Source organism: Orcinus orca, chromosome 9 (genome assembly GCF_937001465.1).
Source record: "Orcinus orca chromosome 9, mOrcOrc1.1, whole genome shotgun sequence".
Classification (NCBI taxonomy): domain Eukaryota; kingdom Metazoa; phylum Chordata; class Mammalia; order Artiodactyla; family Delphinidae; genus Orcinus; species Orcinus orca.
Window position 1 is genome coordinate 32,236,853 of NC_064567.1, and position 25,338 is coordinate 32,262,190.

Here is a 25,338-nt window from a genome sequence, read left to right on the forward strand (position 1 = left end):
GTCTTCAGTTGAAGAAGGTGAGTGCTCTGATGTTCAACTATAAATACTCCCCAGAGATTCGGAGAGTAGGTACAGCCATGTGATGCTGTGCATGTGACATTTTGCAGGCCAAACTAGAGGGCAGACCTAGGAACTGGGCTTTCTGGGAAGGGTGGTTCTGTGGTTATCTTCTCTGGTTATTTCCCCAGGCATCTGTAAATCAAAGAAACCCTTAAGTTAGAGATAGGTGCATCGCTAACTAAGGAATGCTGCTGTCCTCTCCAGGGAAGCGTCTGCACCTAATCACAGGCCACTTTCACTGGTTATTTTGTAAAAACCCTGACCTGGGCCAGAGGTCACCCTGAGGTCTCTTCTCCCACTGTAGAAAACAAGCAACCCTCCGCCTCTTGTCCAGTCAAGTACAAAAAGCAAATGGAGTTCAACAGTTGTTTAACTTGTTGCTGAAAACCTGATACAGGTTTCCCTCACTGTCTGGAAGCAGAGCCTTCCCATGGAACCTTTCGTAAGCCGAAATGGTATAAAGCGAATAAGCAATTACCTTAGGATACATCTTGCTAATATGTGCACAAGATAAATTGAGATAAAGCACAATACCTCACAGACTCCTTTCAAAGTGATGGCGCCCTGATGCTGAGATGCTGTGTGGGTCCTGAGGAGCTTGATGGGGGGTCACCCCTGCTGCTCAGGTTTGCGCTGCCTCTCTAACAGCTTGCTGCAAAAACAAACGCTGAGCGCTTTGTTCACTTTTCACCTTTTTTTGTAAAAGCGAAAATTCTCTTGGGATTTCTTCCAGTTAGCCAAAAAAAAAAAAAAAAAAAAAAAAAAAACAGGTACCAATGTAGGTCTTTCGTAAAAGTGAAATGCTCAAAGTGAACTTTCTCACCATCGGGGGTTACCTGTACCTGGCTGAGAGCTGCAGGCTGTGAACGATGTAAGACCTCCCTCGGGTATCACGGTTTTTTCCACATTAATCGTCTTTAGCAAACAGCTCAGTACCAAAGGAACACACAACTCCAACCACGGCTTACAGAGTTTGGTGTTCTAGACCTGCCCTGTGGTGCGGTCTGGTTTGCAGAACCTCTGAATGCTGTGCTTGTGACCTGATGAAAAACAAGGGAACACCATGTCAGCCAATAGCAGTGGGTGGACCTTGTTTTTTTTTTTTAACATCTTTATTGGAGTATAATTGCTTTACAATGGTGTGTTAGTTTCTGCTTTATAACAAAGTGAATCAGTTATACATATACATATGTTCCCATATCTCTTCCCTCTTGCGTCTCCCTCCCTCCCACCCTCCCTATCCCACCCCTCTAGGTGGTAACAAAGCACGGAGCTGATCTCCCTGTGCCATGCGGCTGCTTCCCACTAGCTATCTATTTTACGTTTGGTAGTGTATATATGTCCATGCCACTCTCTCACTTTGTCACAGCTTACTCTTCTCCCTCCCCATATCCTCAAGTCCATTCTCTAGTAGGTCTGTGTCTTTATTCCCATCTTACCCCTAGGTGCTTCATGACCTTTTTTTTTTCCTTAGATTCCATATATATGTGTTAGCATACGGTATTTGTTTTTCTCTTTCTGACTTACTTCACTCTGTATGACACACTCTAGGTCCATCCACCTCACTACAAATAACTCAATTCCGTTTCTTTTTATGGCTGAGTAATATTCCATTGTATATATGTGCCACATCTTCTTTATCCATTCATCCGATGATGGACACTTAGGTTGCTTCCATCTCCTGGCTATTGTAAATAGAGCTGCAGTGAACATTTTGGTACATGACTATTTTTGAATTATGGTTTTCTCAGGGTATATGCCCAGTAGTGGGATTGCTGGGTCGTATGGTAGTTCTGTTGACAATCTGTATATGTTCTTTGGAGAAATATCTATTTAGGTCTTCTGGCCATTTTTGGATTGGGTTGTTTGTTTTTTTTTATTGAGCTGCATGAGCTGCTTGTAAATTTTGGAGATTAATCCTTTGTCAGTTGCTTCATTTGCAAATATTTTCTCCCATTCTGAGGGTTGTCTTTTGGTCTTGTTTATGGTTTCCTTTGCTGTGCAAAAGCTTTTAAGTTTCATTAGGTCCCATTTGTTTGTTTTTATTTCCATTTCTCTAGGAGGTGGGTCAAAAAGGATCTTGCGGTGATTTATGTCATAGACTGTTCTGCCTATGTTTTCCTCTAAGAGTTTGATAGTTTCTGGCCTTACATTTAGATCTTTAAATCCATTTTGAGCTTATTTTTGTGTATGGTGTTAGGGAGTGTTCTGATCTCATACTTTTACATGTACCTGTCCAGTTTTCCCAGCACCACTTATTGAAGAGGCTGTCTTTTCTCCACTGTATATTCTTGCCTCCTTTATCAAAGATAAGGTGACCATATGTGCGTGGGTTTATCTCTGGGCTTTCTATCCTGTTCCATTGAGCTATATTTCTGTTTTTGTGCCAGTACCATACCGTCTTGATTACTGTAGCTTTGTAGTATAGTCTGAAGTCAGGGAGCCTGATTCCTCCAGCTCCATTTTTTGTTCTCAAGATTGCTTTGGCTATTCGGGGTCTTTTGTGTTTCCATACAAATTGTGAAATTTTTTGTTCTAGTTCTGTGAAAAATGCCAGTGGTAGTTTGATAGGGATTGCATTGAATCTACAGATTGCTTTGGGTAGTAGAGTCATTTTCACAATGTTGATTCTTCCAATCCAAGAACATGGTATATCTCTCCATCTATTTGTATCATCTTTAATTTCTTTTATCAGTGTCTTATAATTTTCTGCATACAGGTCTTTTGTCTCCTTAGGTAGGTTTATTCCTAGATATTTTATTCTTTTTGTTGCAGTGGACCTTGTTTTGATACTAAATGTACAATTCCCACCAGGACACCTGAGCTCCCTCATCTCGTCATGGAACAAATATTTATTAAGCCTCTTCTATATGCCAGAGACTACGATAAGCCCCAGGAATACAAAAATGAGGTAGACAGACTCAGTCCTTGCCCTCGTGGTTTCATAGGCCTCCTCGTCCTTGTGGAGGAGCCAGCTGGGTGACAGGCAAGGAGACTCAGGCTAGGTGCTGGGGAACCCTGCCTGGACAGGAATGTGATTTTCTTAGGTTTCAGTCCTCACTCCATTGCACTATTACAAGGTCTTACCTTACATTTGTCACTTTGAAAAGTAAAGAATCAGTTATTCATCCCTTTCTGTGTTGAGCTTTATTGTAGAAATTTCATGAGCTGATACCTCAAAAGTGCTAGAACAGGAGAGAATGATATGAAAAATGTATTGGTGAGGCTTCTAAGTCACCATTTTTCCTGTCTGTCCCACTGGATTCTGATTCCATGATGGCAGGAACTGTATGTCTGTTCACCACTGAATCCCTGGCATCTAGTACATAAACATGTGTTGGATTGAATTAAATGGCAAGCTATAAACAACATAAAATATGTTCATCATATTAGCTGGATTCTTATATTGGTGCAGTGTCATAGCTTAAAGATAACTTTATCTTCCTTTGACAGGTAATTACTAAGCACGTCTTCACTCATCACTGATTACTTTATAATACACAGCCTGTGAAAATTCCCATTTAAGCTTAAGTGTTAAATGGAATTTTTCCTCATATTCAAGTGCATTAGTGGGGCATTTACAGAGCTTAAGATGCTGCTGGCTGCCCATTTCCTTGGATGAGATCAAAGGTCTCACATAAATGCAGCAGCAGACTCTATCTGTTGCTTTTAGCTGCCACCACATACTCAGTTCTTTTACTCTTTGGGGGGGCCTTTTTCATTTATTGTTATCAGTGGGATTACTGGGTAGTTCATCTGATTTCATTGTTAACATAGCAAAATACTTTTTACCTCCAGTGCTATTTTATGTTATAGGCATGATCTATAAATCTGCATTACCTTTTGGAATATAGATTTGCTAGAATTACTATACTTTTAGGATACACTAAAAAGTACCCTAATTTGAATTAGTTGAAAGTAACAATCAGATTGAATTTGTGAAAAATTTTTTTAAAAGGGAATTTTTTTCTTTCAAAAGAAAGAAAATGGCAGGAAAAAAAGATTTTATTTTCTTGTTTTGAAATCTTTGACATAATTTAACTACTAACAACAAAGGATTTACCAAATAGACATCCTTTACTTTTTCGGGAAATAGAAAAAAATTATCTCTAATTACCATATTAATGTGTTGCAAGCAAAAGAATGTTTAAGTACTTTAAAATAATGTATTTGCTTACTTCCTTTAAGCTTTCCCCCTGAAACCTATTTTGTGCTAGTGTGGTAAATCTTCTTTTTAAAATATGCAAATTTCATATTCCTAGGGAAAGAGCCCTGTATTATAGATTAGGAGACTTTGGTGCTACCTATTATTATTTCTACTGATTACTAATTGGGTAGTCTTGGGCAAATTAACTTCTTTGGGTCTCTTAAGATATGTGTGTCACCTAGAAATTCCTAAGGTTCCCATGATTCAATTATGAATGAATGAATTGTTCCTTAATCTTACTCTAAGTTTGCAATAACACAACCTGAACTTCATGCCACAGACTCTCTTAAGTTGTCATTTTGAATTTCTGTCATTTAAAAATGTGCCACACTTCTTGTATATGTTCTCTGTGTATCAAGTGAGATAATTTGAATTAAAACCTGGCTTTTAGGTAGTCTATTCTCCCATAGTGCCTGGGGACTGGGTGACCCCTCCCTGGAGGGGAGGCTGATCTTAATTTTTAAGGAATTGATTTTAATATTTGACCACCTGAGAACTATGCAGTATATAGAAGAAATATAAGACCTAATGCTGTCCTTGGGAAGCAAGATGCATGAGAAATCGTCAAACATTTCAAAACAGTGTATGAGCTCTACTGGCTGACGTGCTAACGTTATAGGACTTAGGAAGGTGGTCCAGGTGGGCTTGGAGCAGCCAGGGAGCGCTCTATGACAGGTGCTGAAGTAGGCCTGAATCTTGAAGGATGGGAAGACTTTCAATCTAAAGGAGTTCGAGGAAAGTCCAGTGCAGCAGATGAGAGTAACTCTTATGAGTAAACAGTCTACACGGCTGTGACATCAGAAAGTCTCTTCAGGAGACGGCCTGATTAGAGGATACGGGTGGAGGGCAGTGGGAAATGAACTTGGGTAGGCTAGCTAGTGCCAGATATGGAAAACCTTGACCAGTCTAACCTCAACAACTTTAATTCCACGATAGGATTTGCTAATTTAATGGGACATGCTTTCCTGTGCCAGTCAAACCTGTCCTAGTTATTATGAAAATGTTGAGGAAAACCCTCTGAGATAAGTGGAGAGACATTGTCCTTCCCTGCTTTTTAGCTTTGCAATCACTGATGTGAGGAAGGGGGAAGCCTTCCAAGTAGATGAATGTGCGGTCTCTAACATTTGCTCTTTAACATTCTTTTCTTCCCTCAATAAATCTGTGTTGTGAATGACAACGTGTAAGTCAGCCAGAGGAGAAACAGCCTATTGGATGACGGGCTTAAGTGAATCTTGCCTTATGCCCTAACGGTCAACATATGGGCTTCTGTCAGCCTGGAGTGGTAGGAATTTCCAAAGATACAGGCCCATCCAGAGAGAGAGAGAGTGAGAGAGAGCGAGAGAGCGAGTGCCCTTTCTCCAGGTCCCTGAGGTGTGGGTCTGGGAACTATTAGCAAAAGCCCTTCATCCTCCTCTGCTGTCAGGAAGATGCATGTCAGGGGAGACAGAAGTGTTTTTGCACTGGGAACCCTGACTCCATCATTAATTTTATAGCTCTGGGGATGGGATGCTTGATTCTGTAAAGTTCCCTCAGCATTGCTTCACCAAAGGTGCATTATGTGGTCCCAAACTTACGTGATTTAGAAACTCTGATTCTTCATTTTTTTCCCATGCATATGTGAGCTCTTGTGTGAATCAGGGTGAGGAAAACACCTGTGGGAGGAGAGAGGTCCATCTGGCTGGAACCCACACCTTCCCGTGGTTATAGACCGCCCGGATTTTACGGGCACTGACTCTAGGCACATGATCTAATGACGGTGCGGTATGAAGATGATAGATGAAGGTTTGGGTCCGCTGAACCTGAGTCTGTACCACACTGTCTGGGGATTGGGGTCTGTACCCAGGCAGGTCACACATCTGGGCACACTTCACAAACCTAAGGCAAAGGGAAGTCAGGGAGAAGAGCTTCCAACTTGTCACTTCTCTTAAGTGAACTGAGTAAATCAAAGTGTAATAAGAAATAACATTATAAAGCAATATAAATGATCTTTTAAATAAACATGTTAAATCTGAAGCATCTAAATATGTGTTTATCCATTTAACATATCAATTTGGGAAACTAATATTAGGGCCATTACTCAAAAGTATTTTTTAACTTTCTCCTTTGAAGTATTTTTAGAGCCAGCCACACAGGCTTTGTAGATATTGTATGATGCAAATATTTGACCCATAAAGATCAATTTGGCATTTGGAAATGGCGCAGAGAATCTTAGAATGAAGTCTGAGAAGAGCTAGGTAAGTGATCAAGCTATGCCATTTCATTTTTGGTGAGATGCAAATTGGTGCTATAGGCTTTCCTGAACAGAGAGCTCTGCTTAGGGACGGCTCCTCCCAGAGTCTTCAGTCGTAGCCACATCAGCAACATATATTAGAACGAACTTGGGAGCACGCGTGTTTTGGAGATGTGCGTTCTGGTATTGCAAAGTATTTGGTCTGTCTCATTCCTCAAAAAGGTGCCAGGAATTCAACAGGAATATCAGTACAGGAAAAATGCAGGGTAAGCTACAAATACCACGTTAACAAGCCTTGTTCACTTTCTCACAAGACTTCGGTGTCCTAATTGTCTACGGCATATCATGCATTGGAGGAAAAGGTCCCCTCCAAAAGAGTTATATGTCAGGACCTTTGCAAGTTCTTCAGTTAATAAAATAATGAAGGGAGAGAACAGGAAATCTGCTAAAGCACTGATCACATACTGTTACACATGAGCCTGTTTTCTGGGGCCTGGCGGGACACGAGACCAAATCACAAGGTCAAGAGCTCCATCTCCAAATCCTGACCCTGCCACCTGCTTGCTGTGTGATCTCGGGCAAGTCACTTAACCCCTCTGACCTTCTGTTTCCTCATTTCCAAAACAGTGATGATAATAGTACCTACTTTAAAAGCACTTATGAGAATTAAATGAGATAATACAGGCAAAGGCTTATCCCAGGGCCCGGCCTGTGTAAGTGCTCCACAAATATTGGCCCCAGTTATGAACAAAAAGGAGAGAAAGAGGATAAAAAAGAAGGTAGAGGGGAAAGAAAGAAAGAAGAGGGGAAAAAGAGAAGAAAAGAAAGGATGGAAGAACTTCAGCTCTCTCTGGCTTTGAAAATGTGAAAACTGGCTCTTCTGGTAGGTGTAGCTGGCTTTATTTCCCCAGGGCTCTTGTTATGGCCTAGGTGGGGTCATCAGATCATCTAATGAGTGACTCATTACTTAATAAGTTGGTATATTATTTAGAAAAAGAGATCTAAAAGTATATGTCGCAAATATTCAGAACTAAACAAGCAGCCAGGTCATAAAACTCAGTGGCTCCTTTTCATAAAGCACATGTGAGCGCTCTCTCTTTCTGTCTCTCACACACACATATATGCGTATAATCTTGTGTGTGTATATATATATATATACGTATAGTCTTGATTCTTTTTATTTCAAGAATAATGGTGATGGTGATGTTTTCTGTCTTGCAAAGGCTAATGGGAAGTCCTTATTATAATTTCAATACAGGAAGCAATACCAACAAGTTTTGTGTAGCTTCTGTACTCTGGCAAACTCTCTTTTCAGGGTTTTGATGAAATGGCTCTATATTCTCCTCAAACGGCAGCAAGTGTCAAAACTGCCCTTCCTCCCTGCAGTCTGTCATCAGATCTAATGAGATCCAAACCCCAAAGCAGGGCCAGTTTGTAGTCCTTCACTAAGCAGCCTCGTCCTCCCCTCGGCTGGCCCATCCTGGCGCCGCTGATTCCTCAGAGGGGCCGTTGCTGCTCCAGGCTGCGACCCCACAGCGTTCTCACATCAGTGGCTCTCAACCTTCAAAAACCCATCTCACATTTTCTTCTGGGCCTTCATTATGCCCTGTTTGGGCAGCCAGTGGAGAGTGGTAGGCTCAGATTCATCGTGAATTCCAGCATTGTGTAGCTGAACACTGAACTGCTGAGAAGGCTCAGTGCCAGAGTCTTTGTCTCCTTTTCTGAAACCACTTCCTAGTTAAGCTCTTGCCAGCGGCCATCACTTTGCTCCTCTCAGAGTTTGGACGATGTTGAGGCCACTTCACTGAACAACCTTCTGTTCAGTTGGAGTCTAGTTCAGTTTGCTGCATTTGGGGGACCAAACCCACCAGGACCATTAGTCCAGGCTGAGTTAGACCACACGATTCGACCTCCTTAGGCTTGCAAGCTGCCAGGGAAAGACCACGGAGTTCGATGTCAGTAAAAGGCCCACAGCCTGATTCAGGAATGGGACATTTGGCCTCCCTGTCCCGGCCCCTGTGCCCCATAGCCCCAAAGGGGATAAAGAATTCTAATTGCATGGTAATGTATTTATATTCTGATAAATGCATGTCAGTGGAAGTGAGGAATGCTTATTGATGTGCAGGGCTTAGGAACAAAACACATAAAAGGTAAAAACTCAGTTGCCTCTGAGATGGCAGGTGAGAGCACTTTTCACACAACCCCTAGGGGTCTCATTCACACCCAAGGCTTCAGCTGCCACCTCTGCCAAAGATTTCCTAATCGGCATCTCCATCCTGACCTCTCCCCTGAGTCCCAGAGAGGATTTTCAGTGACCATTCCTACCTGTGTGGCACACAGTCACAGCCAACTCAACATGCGGAAAACTAAGCTCGTTATCTTCCCCCAAAGCCTGCCCCTCCCAGGTGTCCCCCACCTCAGGGAATGTCACCCGCGTAAACCCCGGCACTCCCGCCGGAAGCCTGGGAGCACGTCTCCACTCTCCTCAACCTCTCAGCCGCTTGTCCAGTCAGTCGCCACGTCCTGAGGTGCAGCCTTCTCAGCTTCCCTCGAGTCCGTTAACCTCTCCCATTGCCACTACCACTGTCTCCATCCAGGCCACATCGTGTCCTGCCCAGGGTCCTTTATTGGTTTCTAACTGGTCTCCTGGCCTTCACCCTGGCCCCCTTCAATCCAGTCACCCATAGTGATTCTTCTGAAGTACAAGTCAAATCATGTCTCCCTTTTGTGTAATAACTCTCAATAGCATTCCTCTGCCCTTGGTTAAAACGTAAACCCCTTGGCCTGTGACACAAGGCCTTTCACAGGCAGCGTCTGCCCACCTCACTAGCTCATCTCCTGCCACTGCCCGCTTTGAGCACTACCCTCCAGCTGCGGTGAACACTTTTCCACTAAGTCTTCGCGTCTGTGGCCTTAGCTGCTGCCTCCTGTTCCTCTTCCTCATTCCCTTCCCCCTTCTCTTCTTGTTATTGAAATATAAAATGCATCCGGCAAAGGGCATGTACCACATGTGTACAGCTAAGCGAACTGTCTCAAATGAGCACCCCCAGGTAACATGTGCCCAGATCAGGACCCTGAAGAGAACAGTACTCCAGAAGCCTCCTTCAGGCCCCTTTTCACCACCTCCCCAAGAGACATCACTACCCTGACTTCTAATGGCACAGACTAGTTTTCCCCACTTTTGCACTTTATATAAATGAAAACTTACACAACGTTATCAGGTAACTCCTGCTGCATAGCAAACCACCAATCAACGGAATGGCCTGAAATCACCTTAAAGTTCCACCTTCAGCTTCATCAGTCCTTGCAGCTCTGCTCTTTTGTCCACTTCATCACCAAGCTTCTTGCAAACTGCCCACACTCTGTCATCACCTGGCCTCTCCTCCTGTTCACTCTTCAATCCACTGCACCCATCCGTATTGTTCCACTGAAGCTGCTGTCATCAAAAGGCACGAGTTACCTCCTTATTGTTGAACCAGACGAACAGTTTTCAGTCTTTTCCTACTTGACACGCCCCACCATCCAACTCACCCTTTAATTCAGTGGGTCACCAAGTCCTAGGGATTCTTCCTCTTCAACCCATCCTGTATTTGTCCTACTTCTGTCTCCACTCATTATCTCTTGCCTGGACTAATCCAACAGCCTCAAGATACCTCCCTGCCCCAAGCCACTCTTCCAGATTTATCATTGCAACATATTTTTCCCTGAATAGAAATCTGGACTGGCTCACCACCCACCATGGAATAAAATCCAAATTGCAGCAAGGCAGGAAGACTCTTTGACCTGTTGCTCCAACCTCTCTTTCCGTGCTTTTTGCCTAACACACACCCTCTGCCTCGGCCACGTTGAATCTGCAGTCTCTTGTGTATTTGACCTCTGAATTTCTGCTGGGAGGTTCTCTCTCGCCAGAAATGCCTGTCACCCCATTCTCCCCTTCAAATCTTCTATCTATCCTTCACATCATATGTGTAATGCCACCTCCTCTACAAAACCATTAACAGCTCCTTTTCTGATCCTGTTTTCTACTATTATTACTAATAAATATCATTATTATAATATGCTTGGCTTACCCCCCTAGAACATAAACTCCTCGAGGCAGGCAGGATCTTTGCTTTGTTCACTGATACAGCAGCCCAAGCTCTCAGAACTGTGCCTAGCACATAGCACGCACTCTTGTTAAATACTTGTTAAGTGAATGAATGGTTAACATTTATTGAGCACTTATTATGCCAGGAGCTTCCAGGCAGAATCTCATTCAGTCCCCACCACAGCCCTATGAGGAAGGAACTGTTTTGATCCCAGTTTTGCATAGGAAGAAACTGAAGCTTAATGAGATTAAGTAACGTGCCCAAGGTCACACAGTTGATACATGGTAAAGCTAGGATTTGAACCCTGATTTGTCCAAGCCCTAAATAACCTCTCTCTACTGTCTTGAGCTTTGCAGTGGTGTTTTTCACAAAACTCTACAGTTGGCTACAGTAGGTCTTCAGCAAATGGAGCAGTTATCTTGAAGTAGTGGAAATAACTCTTTACATATTTATCTCTTCATTATATCATGAGTTCCCTGAGAATAGGAAGTGAATCCTAATTATTTTATTTCCTCATGGCCACCGCCAGAAGCCCCAGGTAGCCGCACAGTGTCTCACACATGTTTGCGTTCGCTAAATATTTACTGAATTAAGTAAAGGAGTCTGCTGTTAAGAGAGGCAGCATGTGGCAGCCAGGCCTTTTTGCACAGTCAGGGATTCTGACTACTGTCCCGATGGTTGCCCCGAATCCAGGCCCAGCTGCTGTCTCTTCCAACGCTTTGCTTCTTCAGCACACGATGTAGGCTCAGGGTCATCCCTGGCTAACCCACCCGCCACCCTGACTCCGGCCCTTTGCCGTCCTTCCTGTCCTTATGAAATTGCCCTGCCTGTCTTCCTGCTGTCAGTGGTCTGATCACGCAGAGCAAGTCCTGCCCCCCCTACCCCTCTTCTTGACCCCATGCCCTGCCTGAACCTGGCTGCTTCCTTGGTCATTCTTGACAGGCAGCGCAACATGACATTTATATAGATAATTGGAACACAGGGTGGAATGTGATAAGCACAGAGTCACGAGGCACTAGAGGAGCTATGAAGAGGGAAAAATTCCTAGTTAGATGATGGAGGAATGGAAAATGAAGCCACTGTCTTTTTCATCCCGATAAAAGGTGTTTTTGTTTTGTTTTGTTTTGTTTTTAATAAAGAGTTTAGGTTTGTTGGTTATTTAGGATTGTCAATTGCAAGTAATAGAAACTTGAGTGCTTTAAGCTGAAAGGTGAAATGTATTATAAGGATACAGTCTCTCGAGGTATCCAAAGGTTGGAATGCAGCCAGACCTCAGAAAATAGTCCAGGGTCTGGGCAGCATTCTCTTTCCATGTCTTATCCTCACTGTCTCTGTACATCTGCCTCGTTCTCGTCTCTCTGTGATGTCTTCTCGTCCACAGACCTCATCATGGTACATGGCTGCCAATGGCTGCTGTGTTTGTACTTGGAATTTGTACTAAGTGTCCCCATCAGAACCACAAATCCTCAGGGAAATCTACCTCATTGGCCCGGCTCGAGTCCGGTGCTCACCCCTGGCCCAGTCACCTGCTGCCAAGAGAGCAGGGTCACGTTGTTCACCATGGCTGCCAGGCGCCCTGCTCTGTGCAGAAAAGATCATTGTAAGCTGAGCAGACTCTCTAAAAATGTCCATTACAATTGGTTCTGTTACCAGATAAGGCTCTTGTAAAAGAACTCTGGGTGCCTCCCCAAGAAAAGAACAATTAAGAGGCTTCCTAGGGCTTCCCTGGTGGCGCAGTGGTTGAGAGTCTGCCTGCCGATGCAGGGGTCACGGGTTCGTGCCCCTGTCCGGGAAAATCCCACGTGCCGCGGATCGGCTGGGCCCGTGAGCCATGGCCACTGAGCCTGCGCGTCCGGAGCCTGTGCTCTGCGACGGGAGAGGCCACAACAGTGAGAGGCCCGCGTACCGCAAAAAAAAAAAAAAAAAAAAAAAAAAGGAGGCTTCCTAGCTTTGAGATTCTTTGAGAAACAAATACATAAATATGAATTGCCAAACAGCAAGCATCATCCTAATTAACTAAGACAATGTCCACTAGTCATTTCTAACAGGCTTTTAACACCAGTTTTGTTTATCAAAGACCTAGAATCCTGGCTTCAACCAGGTGTCTCACACACATCTAGATGACCCACTAGACCAAAGCATGGAAGATAAACCAGGCTGGGCATTGCTCCCTCCTCAAGGCCTTACACAAATGATGCCCACACCTGCCCTTCGGCAACCAGAGTTCTCTTGTCTTTCTAATAAGCCAGTGTAATCAAGTCCGGGGAGACAAAATCCCCACCGTTGGAGGGTTCCATGCCCCAACAAATTCCAACAGAGCTAACTCTGACCACTGCTTCCTTAATGTGATTTAAGGCTGGGAGAGAGAGGACTAGTGTGGCTCCTTCTTTCATCCTGACCTGGCCTTGCCCATTCAGTGACCCATCAATCTGAGGCTGGGTAAGGATAATCTGAAAAGCTTATCCAACTTAGAAGCGGGAATGCTGGAGTCAGGATGTCCAAGGCAGCTCCAAAGCTTCACGTCCATTCTTCCTGGACAGGGTGCTCACTGCTGTTGCCCCCAGGGTTGACACGTGCTCCTGGGCCCACAGAATTGGTGGCACAGCCCCGGGATGTGGTGAGGTGGCATCCGGGCCCCGTCCTGGAGGATGACAACGTAACTCTTCCTCTCGAAGCATACTGTGTTCCACCCACACCATTTCAGTGACACCCCCTGGCTTGTCTTCCAGGCTCCCCGGGTACAGCAGGCCGTGTGTGCAACCTGACTTCCCGAGGCATGGACAGCTGCGAAGTCATGTGCTGTGGGAGAGGCTATGACACCTCCCGCGTCACCCGGATGACCAAGTGCGAGTGTAAGTTCCACTGGTGCTGTGCTGTGCGCTGCCAGGACTGCCTGGAGGCCCTGGATGTGCACACGTGCAAGGCCCCGAAGAGCCCCGACTGGGCGGCTCCCACATGACCCCAGCGGAGGTCACCATCCACCTTCCCTCCCACAAGGACTCCATTGGATCTGCAAGGATGCTGGGCTCTTGGGTTCCCTCTGGGAGATGTTTCCTTAGGCACGTGGCCTTTGTCTCTACGGAAGCCTCTTCCCGCTCCCTGGGGGCCCAGGACGGGGCCCACACGCTGCACATTAAGCATGCCCTATTTTCTCCGACTGCCGGCATCCTGAGGCACGTCTCTTCCTGGTCGCGACGGGCTGTTAGAGGGGGGAGGGGTGGTGGGCCCAGACCACTGTCTCTACCCACCTAGACATTTCCTCTTCTAGAACAGTTGGCCAGAGGGAAAAAGAGTGTCTCGAAGGAGCTTCCTCTGTGTTTTCCAACAAATGTTCACAGTTAAGAAATTCCATACTTCTGTCCGGAGGGTGAAATATAGAAAGCAGGATAAACCCCTACTGAATTAACTTTAATTCTTGAAAAGACCAAGCAAGGCTTTTGCCTGATCAAGTGATTTTCACAGCCACCACCTCTGGGGTGATTGGTAATTGGCTGGAGAAAAATGGCTTTCAATAAACTTTAGGTTTCAAATGCACGCATTTCAAGGCATTTGCTGCCATATTAAAATCTGATGTGACAAGGTGGGTCTGTTGTCCTTTGGTACAGTTTGGAGTCTGTGCAATAGCAAAAGCCTCAGAAAGTGATTGCTTTGCATTACTGTCCACTCAATATAAAGAACTTTTTAGGGAATGAGATCACTTAGAATCTGAAGGGAATTTAAAAGAAAACTGATGAGCTGGCAGTATTCTGTAACTGTTGGGTGAAGATGGAGGAAAGTAACCTCCATGAGTGGTGAGTGGAATGTCAGAAAACACAACTGTACAGATAAGGGGGAAGGGGGGGAATGAAATTCCTACCTGGTGTGATGCTTGTGGCCCATGGAATTCTGTAACTGAAATGCCTTTAAGAATGAAAACTTTGGGGATGACAAGACCAGGGAACCAAAATGCTGACAGAGAGGTTTCCAGAGCGAGGTCATGCCTGGACAGCTCCAACCATAAGTGGACAACTAAAAGAAGTCGGCCGTGTGCGCAAAGGGGCATCAACTAGTTCCTGTCGCCCTTCAAGCACATTGTAAAGACCTGTCATATTTAATTGTGTTCATTTGACGCTTACAAGATGACAAGATACCATAGCCTAAAGCAAATAACACATAGCCTTGCTTATAAAGTTGGTAACCCTAGTGTATTATATTGCAAACAAATTGTAACTTGGAGACTATATTTAAGGGACCCAGCTGTAATTATGGGAACATCGATATGCAAATTGTGGCTGGCTTCTGCCCTAAACCGAAAGATGACATCCAAGGAAAATGGAGAGGCTGCCGGCCCCGTTGTATCAGATGAAAGAAAGGTGAAATACCCGAAGGTACTCCTCATTCCCCCCCTCCAGTTAGGTTCTAGTTCTAAATGTGATCTCTTCACAGAGCTACATTAACTAACAGGATGATTCGTTACAGGCATCTGGTGTCACATTGCTGCTGCTTGCTTACCCTTTGATACTTTGGCCTTCAGGTTCTCTACCCTTGATTTAGAGCAGGACATTGACACCAAGCCTCTTGGAAATCAACCCTCTGGAGTGTTTTGTCATAATGATATTTGCCTCCTAGCTTTCTTAAAAATGACAGAATTCACCTCTTTTCACTCACTCCCAAACCCTAAAATTAATTGTCTAATTTTTCCAAAGTGGCTCTTCCTTCTTTTTATTCTAAGGATTCAGAGGGTGGGAGGATGGAGCGTGGTGGTGGCTGCTCTGAGCCCAGTGTGGGTCTGGGAGTGGGGAGGGGGGGTGAGTGGGAGGCCGAACAGGGGAGCTCAGTCTTAGTTACACTAAAGCTTGCTGTGGGAGGATGGAGGGACTTTCTTGGGGGTCCCAAAGCCATCAGCCCCCCTTCCTGCTGGATGAACTGTGAAGTCATAAATCCATGGATATATTTAGACATGGAAAGGATCTTAGAGGACATCTTAGCTCCCCTCAGCCTGTATCTGGGGAAACTGAGACCAAGAGAAGTGAAGGAATCTGTACAAATACCAGCCGTTACCCCGATACTCCCAAAAACAGGACCACACTCTAAGAGTCTTCAAGAAAGTTAAGCACTTTATCTATTAAATGAAACTAGTTTGTCTCAGAATTAACTTGGTGGATTCTAAGCAATTTTAGTGTCTTGAGGGGATGTTCATTGTTTGTTTGTTTGTTTATCCCTGGCATGCTTAGATCTGACTCTCTTCTTATGCTGAAATGCATCCTTCCTGATAAGGAGCAAGGGGACAAGGCATGTCCATGTCCCCTTGCTCATACACTGCCTCTTGCTGCATAAATTGTCCTATTTTGTAAGAGAGACTATGGCAGCCATCTTCAGTGGCAGTAGATGAAGCCACTGTGGAGAGTAAAATAAGAGAGTGAAATATTTTTATCTGCTTTTACTTCTGAAAGAGAAAATCTCCAAATTTTTAAAAAGGTGAAGATAATTTCAAACTTATTTTCTTTAGGGTTTGGTACAGGATCAATATTTCATGACTCTAAAAGATACTAAACTCTTGATTTTCCAGGCTTTTAAGGGAATGTATGGCATGAATTACCCAAAATAAAATAATGAGGGAATCCATTCAGGTCAAATCCCCTTACAAATTCCCTCCCGGTAAATATCTTATTATAAGTGGAAGTTTTCTAAGCTCAAGATGATGCCTATTGATTTTTCTGCCATTTCTGAAGACGTTCCACACAGCAGGAGATCTTCACTAGTTCACTGTAGTTTTCTTAAATAAAGATATAATTGCACATGATTCTCAGACTTAGCAAATGGGTTTTTTTCTTCAATAGATTTGCCTCTGTCAATTGGTCTGTGGTGCCGACTGAACACCCTTTTCAATGTGCGTTCTAGTTACAGCGTCCTGGACAGTGCCTCATGCTCTGAAAGCATTAACACCCTGCCTTAAAGAGACCAGTTTATCCCCTCAAATGGCTTAAACTCAAGCACAAACACCCCCAGTGCCATGACCACACTGGGCTCTGGCTCTGTGCCCCTCAAGGATGGGGGCCCTGGCCTGTTATTGGACCACAGTTACTTCAGGATGGGAGTGGGAGACGCATAGGGCAACCCCAGGCGTAGAACACTGCTTATCTGCTCTGCCTTTTATGGGTGTCACTAGATTGAAATGGGCATCCCAGAAGGATCCACCAAATGGCAAGTTAATCTGCACGTGGCCTGATCATGGGAGGGGGAGTGAGAGGGAAAGAGCCAGGTAGCTGTTGCCAAGAGACCAGCTGAGTTTGGTGATGGTGGAGAGTGGCTTTTTCAGCTCTTGCGGGTAACCTCCACCCTTCCTTCTCTGTGGCTTCCCTGTCCCCTCCCAGCACCTACTTCCAAGGCATCTGGAGGCCCCTGAGCCTTAGGGCCTCGGGCCGTTGCTCGGCTGTCCATACCTGTTGTCTAGCTCTGCTCCAGGCTGCCAAGGTTAATTTCAAGAGATGTTTTCAATTGTCACGACGATTTGCCTTTTTATAGGAGTTATTATGATGCTTGAAAACATCAGGTATCACGTTTCTTTTTCAAAGAAAGGCAGCTTTAAAGTCAGAAAATCCAACTTCACATTGGCACTTCTCGGCCTTATTAACTTATTAAAGAATCTTACATTGACTCTCTGAGACCTACAGCGGGCCTCTCTCTCAGAGGCAGCCAACATGACCGTGCATGCGCTTGGGCTTGACAGTATTTTCAGGCCAGGATATTTGTTATTACTTCTCACTTATTAAAGGCTGGCCTGGGGCCGGTGTTGTCTCGCTCAGTTAAAGAACATTCATCTCCCCTCTTGCCCACTCTCAAAATAAAGGCTCAGAGAGGTGTCCAATGGACCAGAACCATTCTTTTGTCTATTTACTGTACTTCAACCTGAGTTCCTTATCTTAAGAGCAAGAGTTGTACTCTCAACAAATAGACCTCCCAGTTCCAAAGCTGGTAAATTGCTTTTGTCAGGTCTGTGCTGACCTGCAGAGCAGTCTGCGGGTGTAAGCTGACAGCTAAGGTGTGCTGATTTTGACCTTATCCTTACCTAGGCAGAGAAAATTTTCACTCATCCATGAGAATGTTCTTTACATTTTTCTGGGGATCAGCAAGGTGACAGGTGGTTTGCAAAGCCCAACATGATCGTTATTTTTCTAAATTGTAGTTGTTCCAGCTCTCGTTTTTTTTTTCCTGAGGTTCACATGGATTTCTTGTTTAACCAAACCTCCCACTTCCACCAGCTAATAAAAGTGTCACGTAGATTGTTACAAAGAACTATTGTTATTTACAAGTCTACATCTTCTGTGAAATCAAAATATAATAAAGCGAATTTTCGGTGTTGACTTTGTTATTCTAAACTCGCGATAGTCTTGCCAAACCCTCTGGTGAAAAGAAATCCCTTCAGGTTACGGAAACCGTCTTTTCTCAGGACCACCCTTAACACAACTTGATTAAGAGGCGTCTTTCAAGTATGTAAAGATTTTCAGGGAAGGCAATTGACTTACCTCACTGATAACTACAATTCACAGGTAAGACATACTCTAGATTGAAAAATTACCCCAGGTTTTCACCTGTGTTCTCCTGTGGTTGCCACCTAAGTGCTTGCCCCCTCTTGGCACCAGCATGCTTTGGCAGCGTTTATAAGTTCAGTGTCTCTCCACAGCAGCTAGACGCATCCCCATCAACTTCTCCATATTATTTTCCAGATAAGTGCTTGCTCTCAGCTAAATGTTTCTTTTCTCAGCTTGATTAAAAACATACAAGATCCCTCACCCCTTCATTGAGATCTGTGCATCCTGATGGTATATGCCACTTACATACAAGCAGCAAAAGCTCAGAAAATGGAAATAAACTCTCCCACAGCAAGGGAAATCCACTCCTCCCCCCATTTTCTCTTCCTTGATGAGCTATATTTTGGGGTGACCTGACTAAACAAGGTGCTGACTGTACGTCAAGCACCCCAAGGTGACCAGCCCCCTAGTCAGGCTGCTCCTGGCCCCTCTAGGATTCATTCCTAGAAACTCCCACACTTGCACGATTTGAAGAAGAGGTGGTGACACAACACATGTGTCTGTGTGTGTTTTTCAAAGGGCATTTCCCCGAAATATTCTTTGCCCAGACACTGTCAGTGCAATTCCCTTTTTATCTAAGCTTTTGTGTGACAGGGCTGTCCTGCACATGGTAGGATCTTTAGAAGCAACCCTCGTCTCTAATCACTGGATGCCAGGACCATGCTCCCTAGTGTGACAACCAGAAGTGTCTCCAGACATTGCCAGATGTCCCAGGTGGGGTGGTGGGAGCGACGGGTGATAGTGAAACCGCTCCCGGGTGAGAACCAAAGATCTAACACTTCAAGTCCTCTTAGTAAAATGGCAGTGTGTTTTCAGAAGTTGGAGGCTGAATTCTTCTTAGGAACTCCTCAGTTTCACAACCCTCAGGGACAAAAAGCCCAAGATATGGCCTGGAGCTGGAGGAGTGAGAACGTTCTAGCTCTGCCTAAAATAGTTGAGTGATTTTGAGTTTTTCAGGACAGAAGAGGGGTAATAGTCAAGAGGGGTCGCTGCAAAATGGAGAAAGTCTGAGTTTCAAGCAGATATGGCGAGACTTTCCAGTGGAGAGCCTGGGTGGGTTACCAGCTACCGGTTGTTCACTGCACGCACACACACACACACACACACACACACACACACACACACACACACACACACTGCCTAGACTCATGTGGGTGGTATTTTAGTGGAGTGAAGGAATTCAGAGAGTTGTCCAACATGTGCCAACGAAGATGGGAAAGGGCCAGCGTGTGCTGGATGCAAGGTGGGGTAGAGTGGAGGAAGAAAGACGCTGGGTGATGGACAAAATGAAGGGTCACCTCAGTGGGCTGGAGACCTTGGGGCAGATGACAACTGGCTAAAGGAAGGAAGCAGAAAGCCTGTCTTCTTTCACTTGACAATTTTTCATGGGCCAAACTGGATTTCTGTTTAGGCTACCCAAAGAAGTATAAAGAGCAGATGAGAACCACTTGGATGAACAAAAGAACTCTTCATCTGTTCCTTCATCCTATGATCCAGTTCTAGATAATACAGCATGAGTAAAATCTGATCAACCAGACCAATTTACCATTTAGACTGTTTTTGGACTCAACTTGATTTTGTCATTTCCGAGTACTGACTAACCCTGTGAAAGCCCCTGTAACTGAATCACAGGCTCTGGATTTCCCCAGGTAGTGCACGCAATCCTATCTTAATAGCATTGCCGGCTTTCCTAAGTTCCACACATGAGAGGAATCACATTACTGCCTGTAAACCCAATTCAAATACTTCAATGATGAAGATGCATCCAGCATCCACTCAGCCGGCTTGCTCACACTGCTTACTTGGGCAGAGGCTAGGGAGTTTGGCAAACCCATCTGTAAATGTTCAGGGGCTTCATGTTGCAGGTGGAGGTTGCACACCAGCCGAACAAATAGCAGGAAATACAGAAAATGAAATCTGAACTGGAGTCTCCAAATGCCTACCCGCCCACATAAATTGGTATCTGCCCCTTGATCATTATTCTCCAATAGTAATGAAGACTTCATGAAAGGCCTTGAACTCTGAGTTGTCACTGTGGAGCTGTGCTTAATCAAGACAAATATTCCCAGCCTAAGAGTATGACTAGAAGAAGAAAGGAGTAGGGGTTTAATTTTCTTATATATTGTTATAACTATAAACAATGCCTTATCTTCTCAACAACTCTCGTGAAATAATAAGCACTTGCGTTTTTTAAAGTATTTACACCAGTCCTTGGAGATTTTATTAGAATCATGATTCACAGATGAGAAAGTGTCCTCCTCTACAGTGTTTAGTAACACTGTATGTCTCTGGCTATTAACCATTCATTCACTGGTGATTTTCCTTTATTTTTTCTGAACTGACTGATTGGCTCAAGAGGATCCCTCTGGTTTGGATATTATAGACATATAATTAAACAGTTTCTGAAAACTATGTTGTTCTGTCATATGGATATGGGACTTCAAGAGAGCAGTGAGAATCCCTCCAGGATTCATGGAATCACAGAATGTCACATTTGGAAGGAACGACGCACATAATTTATTCCCACCTCTGCATTTTATTCATGGGAAAACAAAAGAAATTTCATGGCTTGGACTGTGATGTAAGCAAGACACTCTGAATCATCTTCAGGCAAGAACAGTTATTTTTCATTCCATCAATGTGTATTGAGCATCTCCTGTGAGTCAACTGCTGTGCTCCATGCTGGAAATGCAGCAGTAACTAAGACAGACATGCCCTTTCCCAGACCCTTCTGGGAGGCTACACGGGATGTGTGTAGTTTACTTTTTACTTTACAAGCACTTTCACAGGCAGGGTTAGATCTAGTCCTTAGGACCACCCTTAGATATAGATATGATTATCCTCTTTTTTTAGATGAGGTAAGTTTCAGAGAAATTTAGTAATTTGCCCAAGATCATAAAAGGGCTTATAGGAGGGAGAGCCTGGACTCAAATATTTGTTTTCTAAGTCTCACTCCAGTGATCTCTCCAGTACACCAGAGCTCTCTCTGATTAAAACTCAAGGAGAAGGGCTTCCCTGGTGGCACAGTGGTTGAGAGTCCGCCTGCCGATGCAGGGGACATGGGTTCGTGCCCTGGTCCGGGAAGATCCCACATGCCGCGGAGCGGCTGGGCCCGTGAGCCATGGTCGCTGAGCCTGCACGTCCGGAGCCTGTGCTCCGCAATGGGAGACGCCACAACAGTGAGAGGCCCGCGTACAGCAAAAAAAAAAAAAAAAACTCAAGGAGAAGTATTCTGTCCAATGGGCTAGTGAAAACTGCTTAGTTGGTTCCATGACCATATTTTCCAGCAGACGTGTGGACTGCCAAAGGACTTCTGACTTCATTTATGTGCAATCCAGACAGCAAATCATATGTACAGTCACATGTAAAAGAGCTCTACCAGAAAGTGACTTGTACTTGTACATTTAACAGGGCACTTATATTTAAAATAAAGTGGTTTTGAGATTCTTCTAGAAAATCTAAGATTTCTGGTCATAAGAAGTCTATTTACTCTGTCATATGGAGATTGACTCCACAACTGAAGAGGGTTCAGAAATATTATGTATCAATTCCAACATTGTATGAATTATGATTTATTCAAGAGTATTTTCCGGGCTTCCCTGGTGGCGCAGTGGTTAAGAATCCGCCTGCCAATGCAGGGGACATGGGTTCAAGCCCTGGTCCAGGAAGACCCCACATGCCATGGAGCAACTAAGCCTGTGCGCCACAGCTACTGAGCCTGCATTCTAGAGCTCACGAGTCACAACTACTGAGCCTGCGTGCCACAACTACTGAAGCCTGCATACCTGAGCCTGCACTCTGCAACAAGAGAAGCCACCACCATAAGAAGCCACGCACCGCAATGAAGAGTAGCCTCCACTCTCCACAACTAGAGAAAGTCCGCACGCAGCAACAAAGACCCAATGCAGCCAAAAATACATAAATAAATAAATTTATATTAAAAAAAAGAGTATTTGCCAAATTCCTATCTAATAAGTGATTACTCAAGTTGAGTAACATGTCAATAGTTTTTAAAAATATTTTTCATAATAGTCTTGCCCTTTTACCCTAAAGAAGGGAGACAGTTAAAATTTTCTTAACAACATTGCCCAAGAAAAAAAAATTCAGAATTGTTTTCAAATGTAAGAATGTATTTCAAAATATTTTGAAGGCACAAAGTGCTTATAAATATGATATTAGCATCTATTAGCAATAATAATATTTTACCTTGTTTAACATGAAGTATGGATGGTCTTTCTCTCCATAAAGCAAACTGGGAAGATTTGTATAATCCTAGATTATTAGATAATGTTTCTAGGAGCAACAGGTGATCTCTGCTGTACCTTCCGGTCTAGAAACAGTCCAGCAGGGCTGCAGCAGTACATATTGTTGGCACTGACCTCCAATTGATTTCTAATCTACGACTCATTTAGTCGAGCCTTGTGGTTGGGATTGCTTCTGATGGTGGCCAAATCAGCAAAAGGAAATTCTCTTTAGAATGTAAAGGAACCAAGGATAAGTCCTTACATGAATATATGAGGAGTGTAGGAGAGCAAGAGAGAATCTTTGTCTAGATAGAATGTTAAGCAATGGGCTAGGGGAGAGGGTGGAGAATTTTTATTACAATTATTCTAAAAGCGTATGGAATAGATTTACACTCATGTTTATTCATGATAAAAAAAAAACCTGCCCCCAGATATGCATTTTAATTTGTGAGAAAACTGCTAAGCAATGTGAGATCATGGAGAAGGCGGTCCTTAAAATAAATAAGTAAATAAAATCTAGGGAATGTAATCCTGCCTAGAATGTGATTCATTCTTTTGGAGCAATAAGTGAAATGATGTCCAAAAGCAATTTTCATATTTCTTGGACATGTAAGCATTTTTCCTTGTACAACTATAGCAGAATCAGATCCCTAGGTAGATTATATAGACAACCATGAGGGGAACAACTCACCCCGAAATGTCATTTTTCTTTCATTGTTCCAGAATGGGGCTTAAAATTCTCACCCTTACCAATGCTGCCTGGGGATGAAGAAACTACGTTAGGAACTTTTCTTTTAAAATGCATGAACTGGGGGGACCTTCAAGATGGCGGAGGAGTAAGACATGGAGATCACCTTCCACCCCACAAATACATCAAAAATACATCTACATGTGGAACAACTCCTACAGAACACCTACCGAACACTGCCAGAAGACCTCAGACTTCCCAAAAGGCAAGAAAATCCCCACGTACCAGGGTAGGGCAAAAGAAAAAAGAAAAAACAGAGACAAAAGAACAGGGACGGGACCTGCATCTGTGGGAGGAGCTGTGAAGGAGGAAAAGTTTCCACACACCAGGAAGCCCCTGCACTGGTGGAGACGGTGGGGGGGGGGGTGATGGGGGGGGGAAAGCTTCAGAGCCAAGGAGGAGAGCACAGCAACAGGGGTGCAGAGGGCAAAGCGGAGAGATTCCTGCACAGAGGATCGGTGCCGACCAGCACTCACCAGCCTGGGAGGCTTGTCTGCTCACCCACCGGGGCAGGTGGGGGCTGGGAGCTGAGGCTCAGGCCTTGGAGGTCAGATCCCAGGGAGAGGACTGGGGTTGGCTGCGTGAACACAGCCTGAAGGGGGCAAGTGTGCCACACCTAGCTGGGAGGGAGTCCGGGAAAAATTCTGGAACTGCCTAAGAGGCAAGAGACCATTGTTTCAGGGTGTGTGAGGAGAGGGGATTCCTTCCCCCATGTGCCCACAGAAGGCAGAGCACCACCTAAGCAAGCTCCAGAGAGAGGCGCAAGCCATGGCTATCAGCTTGGACCCCAGAGACGAGCATGAAACGCTAACACTGCTGCCGCTGCCACCAAGAAGCCTGTGTGCAAGCACAGGTCACTACCCACACCCCCCTTCCTGGGAGCTTGTGCAGCATGTCACTGCCAGGGTCGCGAGATCCAGGGACAACTTCCCTGGGAGAATACACAGCGCTACTCAGACTGTTGCAATGTCATGCTGGCTTCTGCCATCACAGGCTCGCCCTGCATTCCAGTTATGACTACTGTACCCCTCCCTCCTCCTGGCCTGAGAGAGCAAAATAGCCCTAATCAACCTCTGCTTTAACCCTCTCCTGTCTGCGCAGGGAAAAGATGCCTGAGGGCAACCTACATGCAGAGGTGGGGCCAAAAGAGCCCCAGGAGCTGTGCAAACAAAGAAAAGAAAGGGAAATCTCTCCTAGCAAGCTCAGGAGCAGTGGATTAAATCCCCACAATCAACCTGAGGTACCCTGCATCTGTGGAATACCTGAAGAGACAACAAATGTTCCCCAAATTGAGGCGGTGGACTTTGGGACCAACTACAGACTTGGGCTTTGCTGTCTGCAACTGATTGGTTTCTGATTTTTATGTTTATCTTAGTTTAGTTTTTAGTGCTTGTTATCATTGGTGGATTTGTTTATTGGTTTGGTTGCTCTTTTCCTTTTTTTTATTTTTAAATTCTATTATTTTTAATTTTATTATGTTTTATTATTATTTTATTTCATTCTTTCTTTTCTTTTTTTCTCTTCCTTTTCTTCTGAGCCATGTGGCTGACAGGGTATTGGTGCTCTGGCCGGGTGTCAGGCCTGAGCCTCCAAGGTGGGAGAGCCGTGTCCAGGACATTGGACCACCAGAGACTTCCTGGCCCTTCGTAATATCAATCAGTGAGAGCTCTCCCAGAGATTTCCATCTCAACACTGAGATGCAGCTCCACCAAATGGCCAGCAAGCTCCAATGCTGGATGCCCCATGCCAAACAACTAGCAAGACAGGAACACAACTCCACCCATTAGCAGAGAGGCTGCCTGAAATCATACTAAGACAAAGACACCCCAAAACACAGCACCGGACACGGGCCTGCCCACCAGAACACAGGCACCAGTCCCTTCCACCAGGAAGCCTACACAAGCCACTGAACCAACCTCACCCACTGGGGGCAGACATCAAAAACAACAGGAACTACAAACAAGCAGCCCGTGAAAAGGAGAGCCCAAACACAGTAAATTAAACAAAATGAGAAGACAGAGAAGTATGCAGCAGATGAAGAAGCAAGGTAAAACCCCACCAGACCAAACAAATGAAGAGGAAACAGGCAGTCTACCTGAAAAAGAATTCAGAGTAATGACAGTAAAGATGATCCAAAATCTTGGAAATTGAATACAGAGAATGCAAGAAACATTTAACAAGGACCTAGAA

General features: G+C 44.5%; 1 protein-coding gene and 1 long non-coding RNA gene across 2 annotated transcripts in view; one reads left to right on the plus strand and one right to left on the minus strand.

Moving 5' to 3' along the window:
- The window catches only part of WNT2 (Wnt family member 2), a 48,888-nt gene extending 30,960 nt beyond the window's left edge, over positions 1–17,928 (plus strand). Inside the window, exon 5 of the mRNA XM_004269852.3 lies at positions 13,315–17,928. Within this exon, the coding sequence (XP_004269900.1) occupies positions 13,315–13,544 (230 nt within the window). The 3' untranslated portion in view covers positions 13,545–17,928. The remainder of the gene's footprint in view (positions 1–13,314) is intronic.
- Positions 809–11,741, minus strand: LOC117201336 (uncharacterized). Its single transcript, XR_004483339.2, has 2 exons — positions 9,706–11,741; positions 809–1,100 (listed from the first exon to the last, which is right to left on the minus strand). It is a non-coding gene; the product is annotated as an uncharacterized LOC117201336 (long non-coding RNA).
- Positions 17,929–25,338: the final 7,410 nt, after the last annotated feature.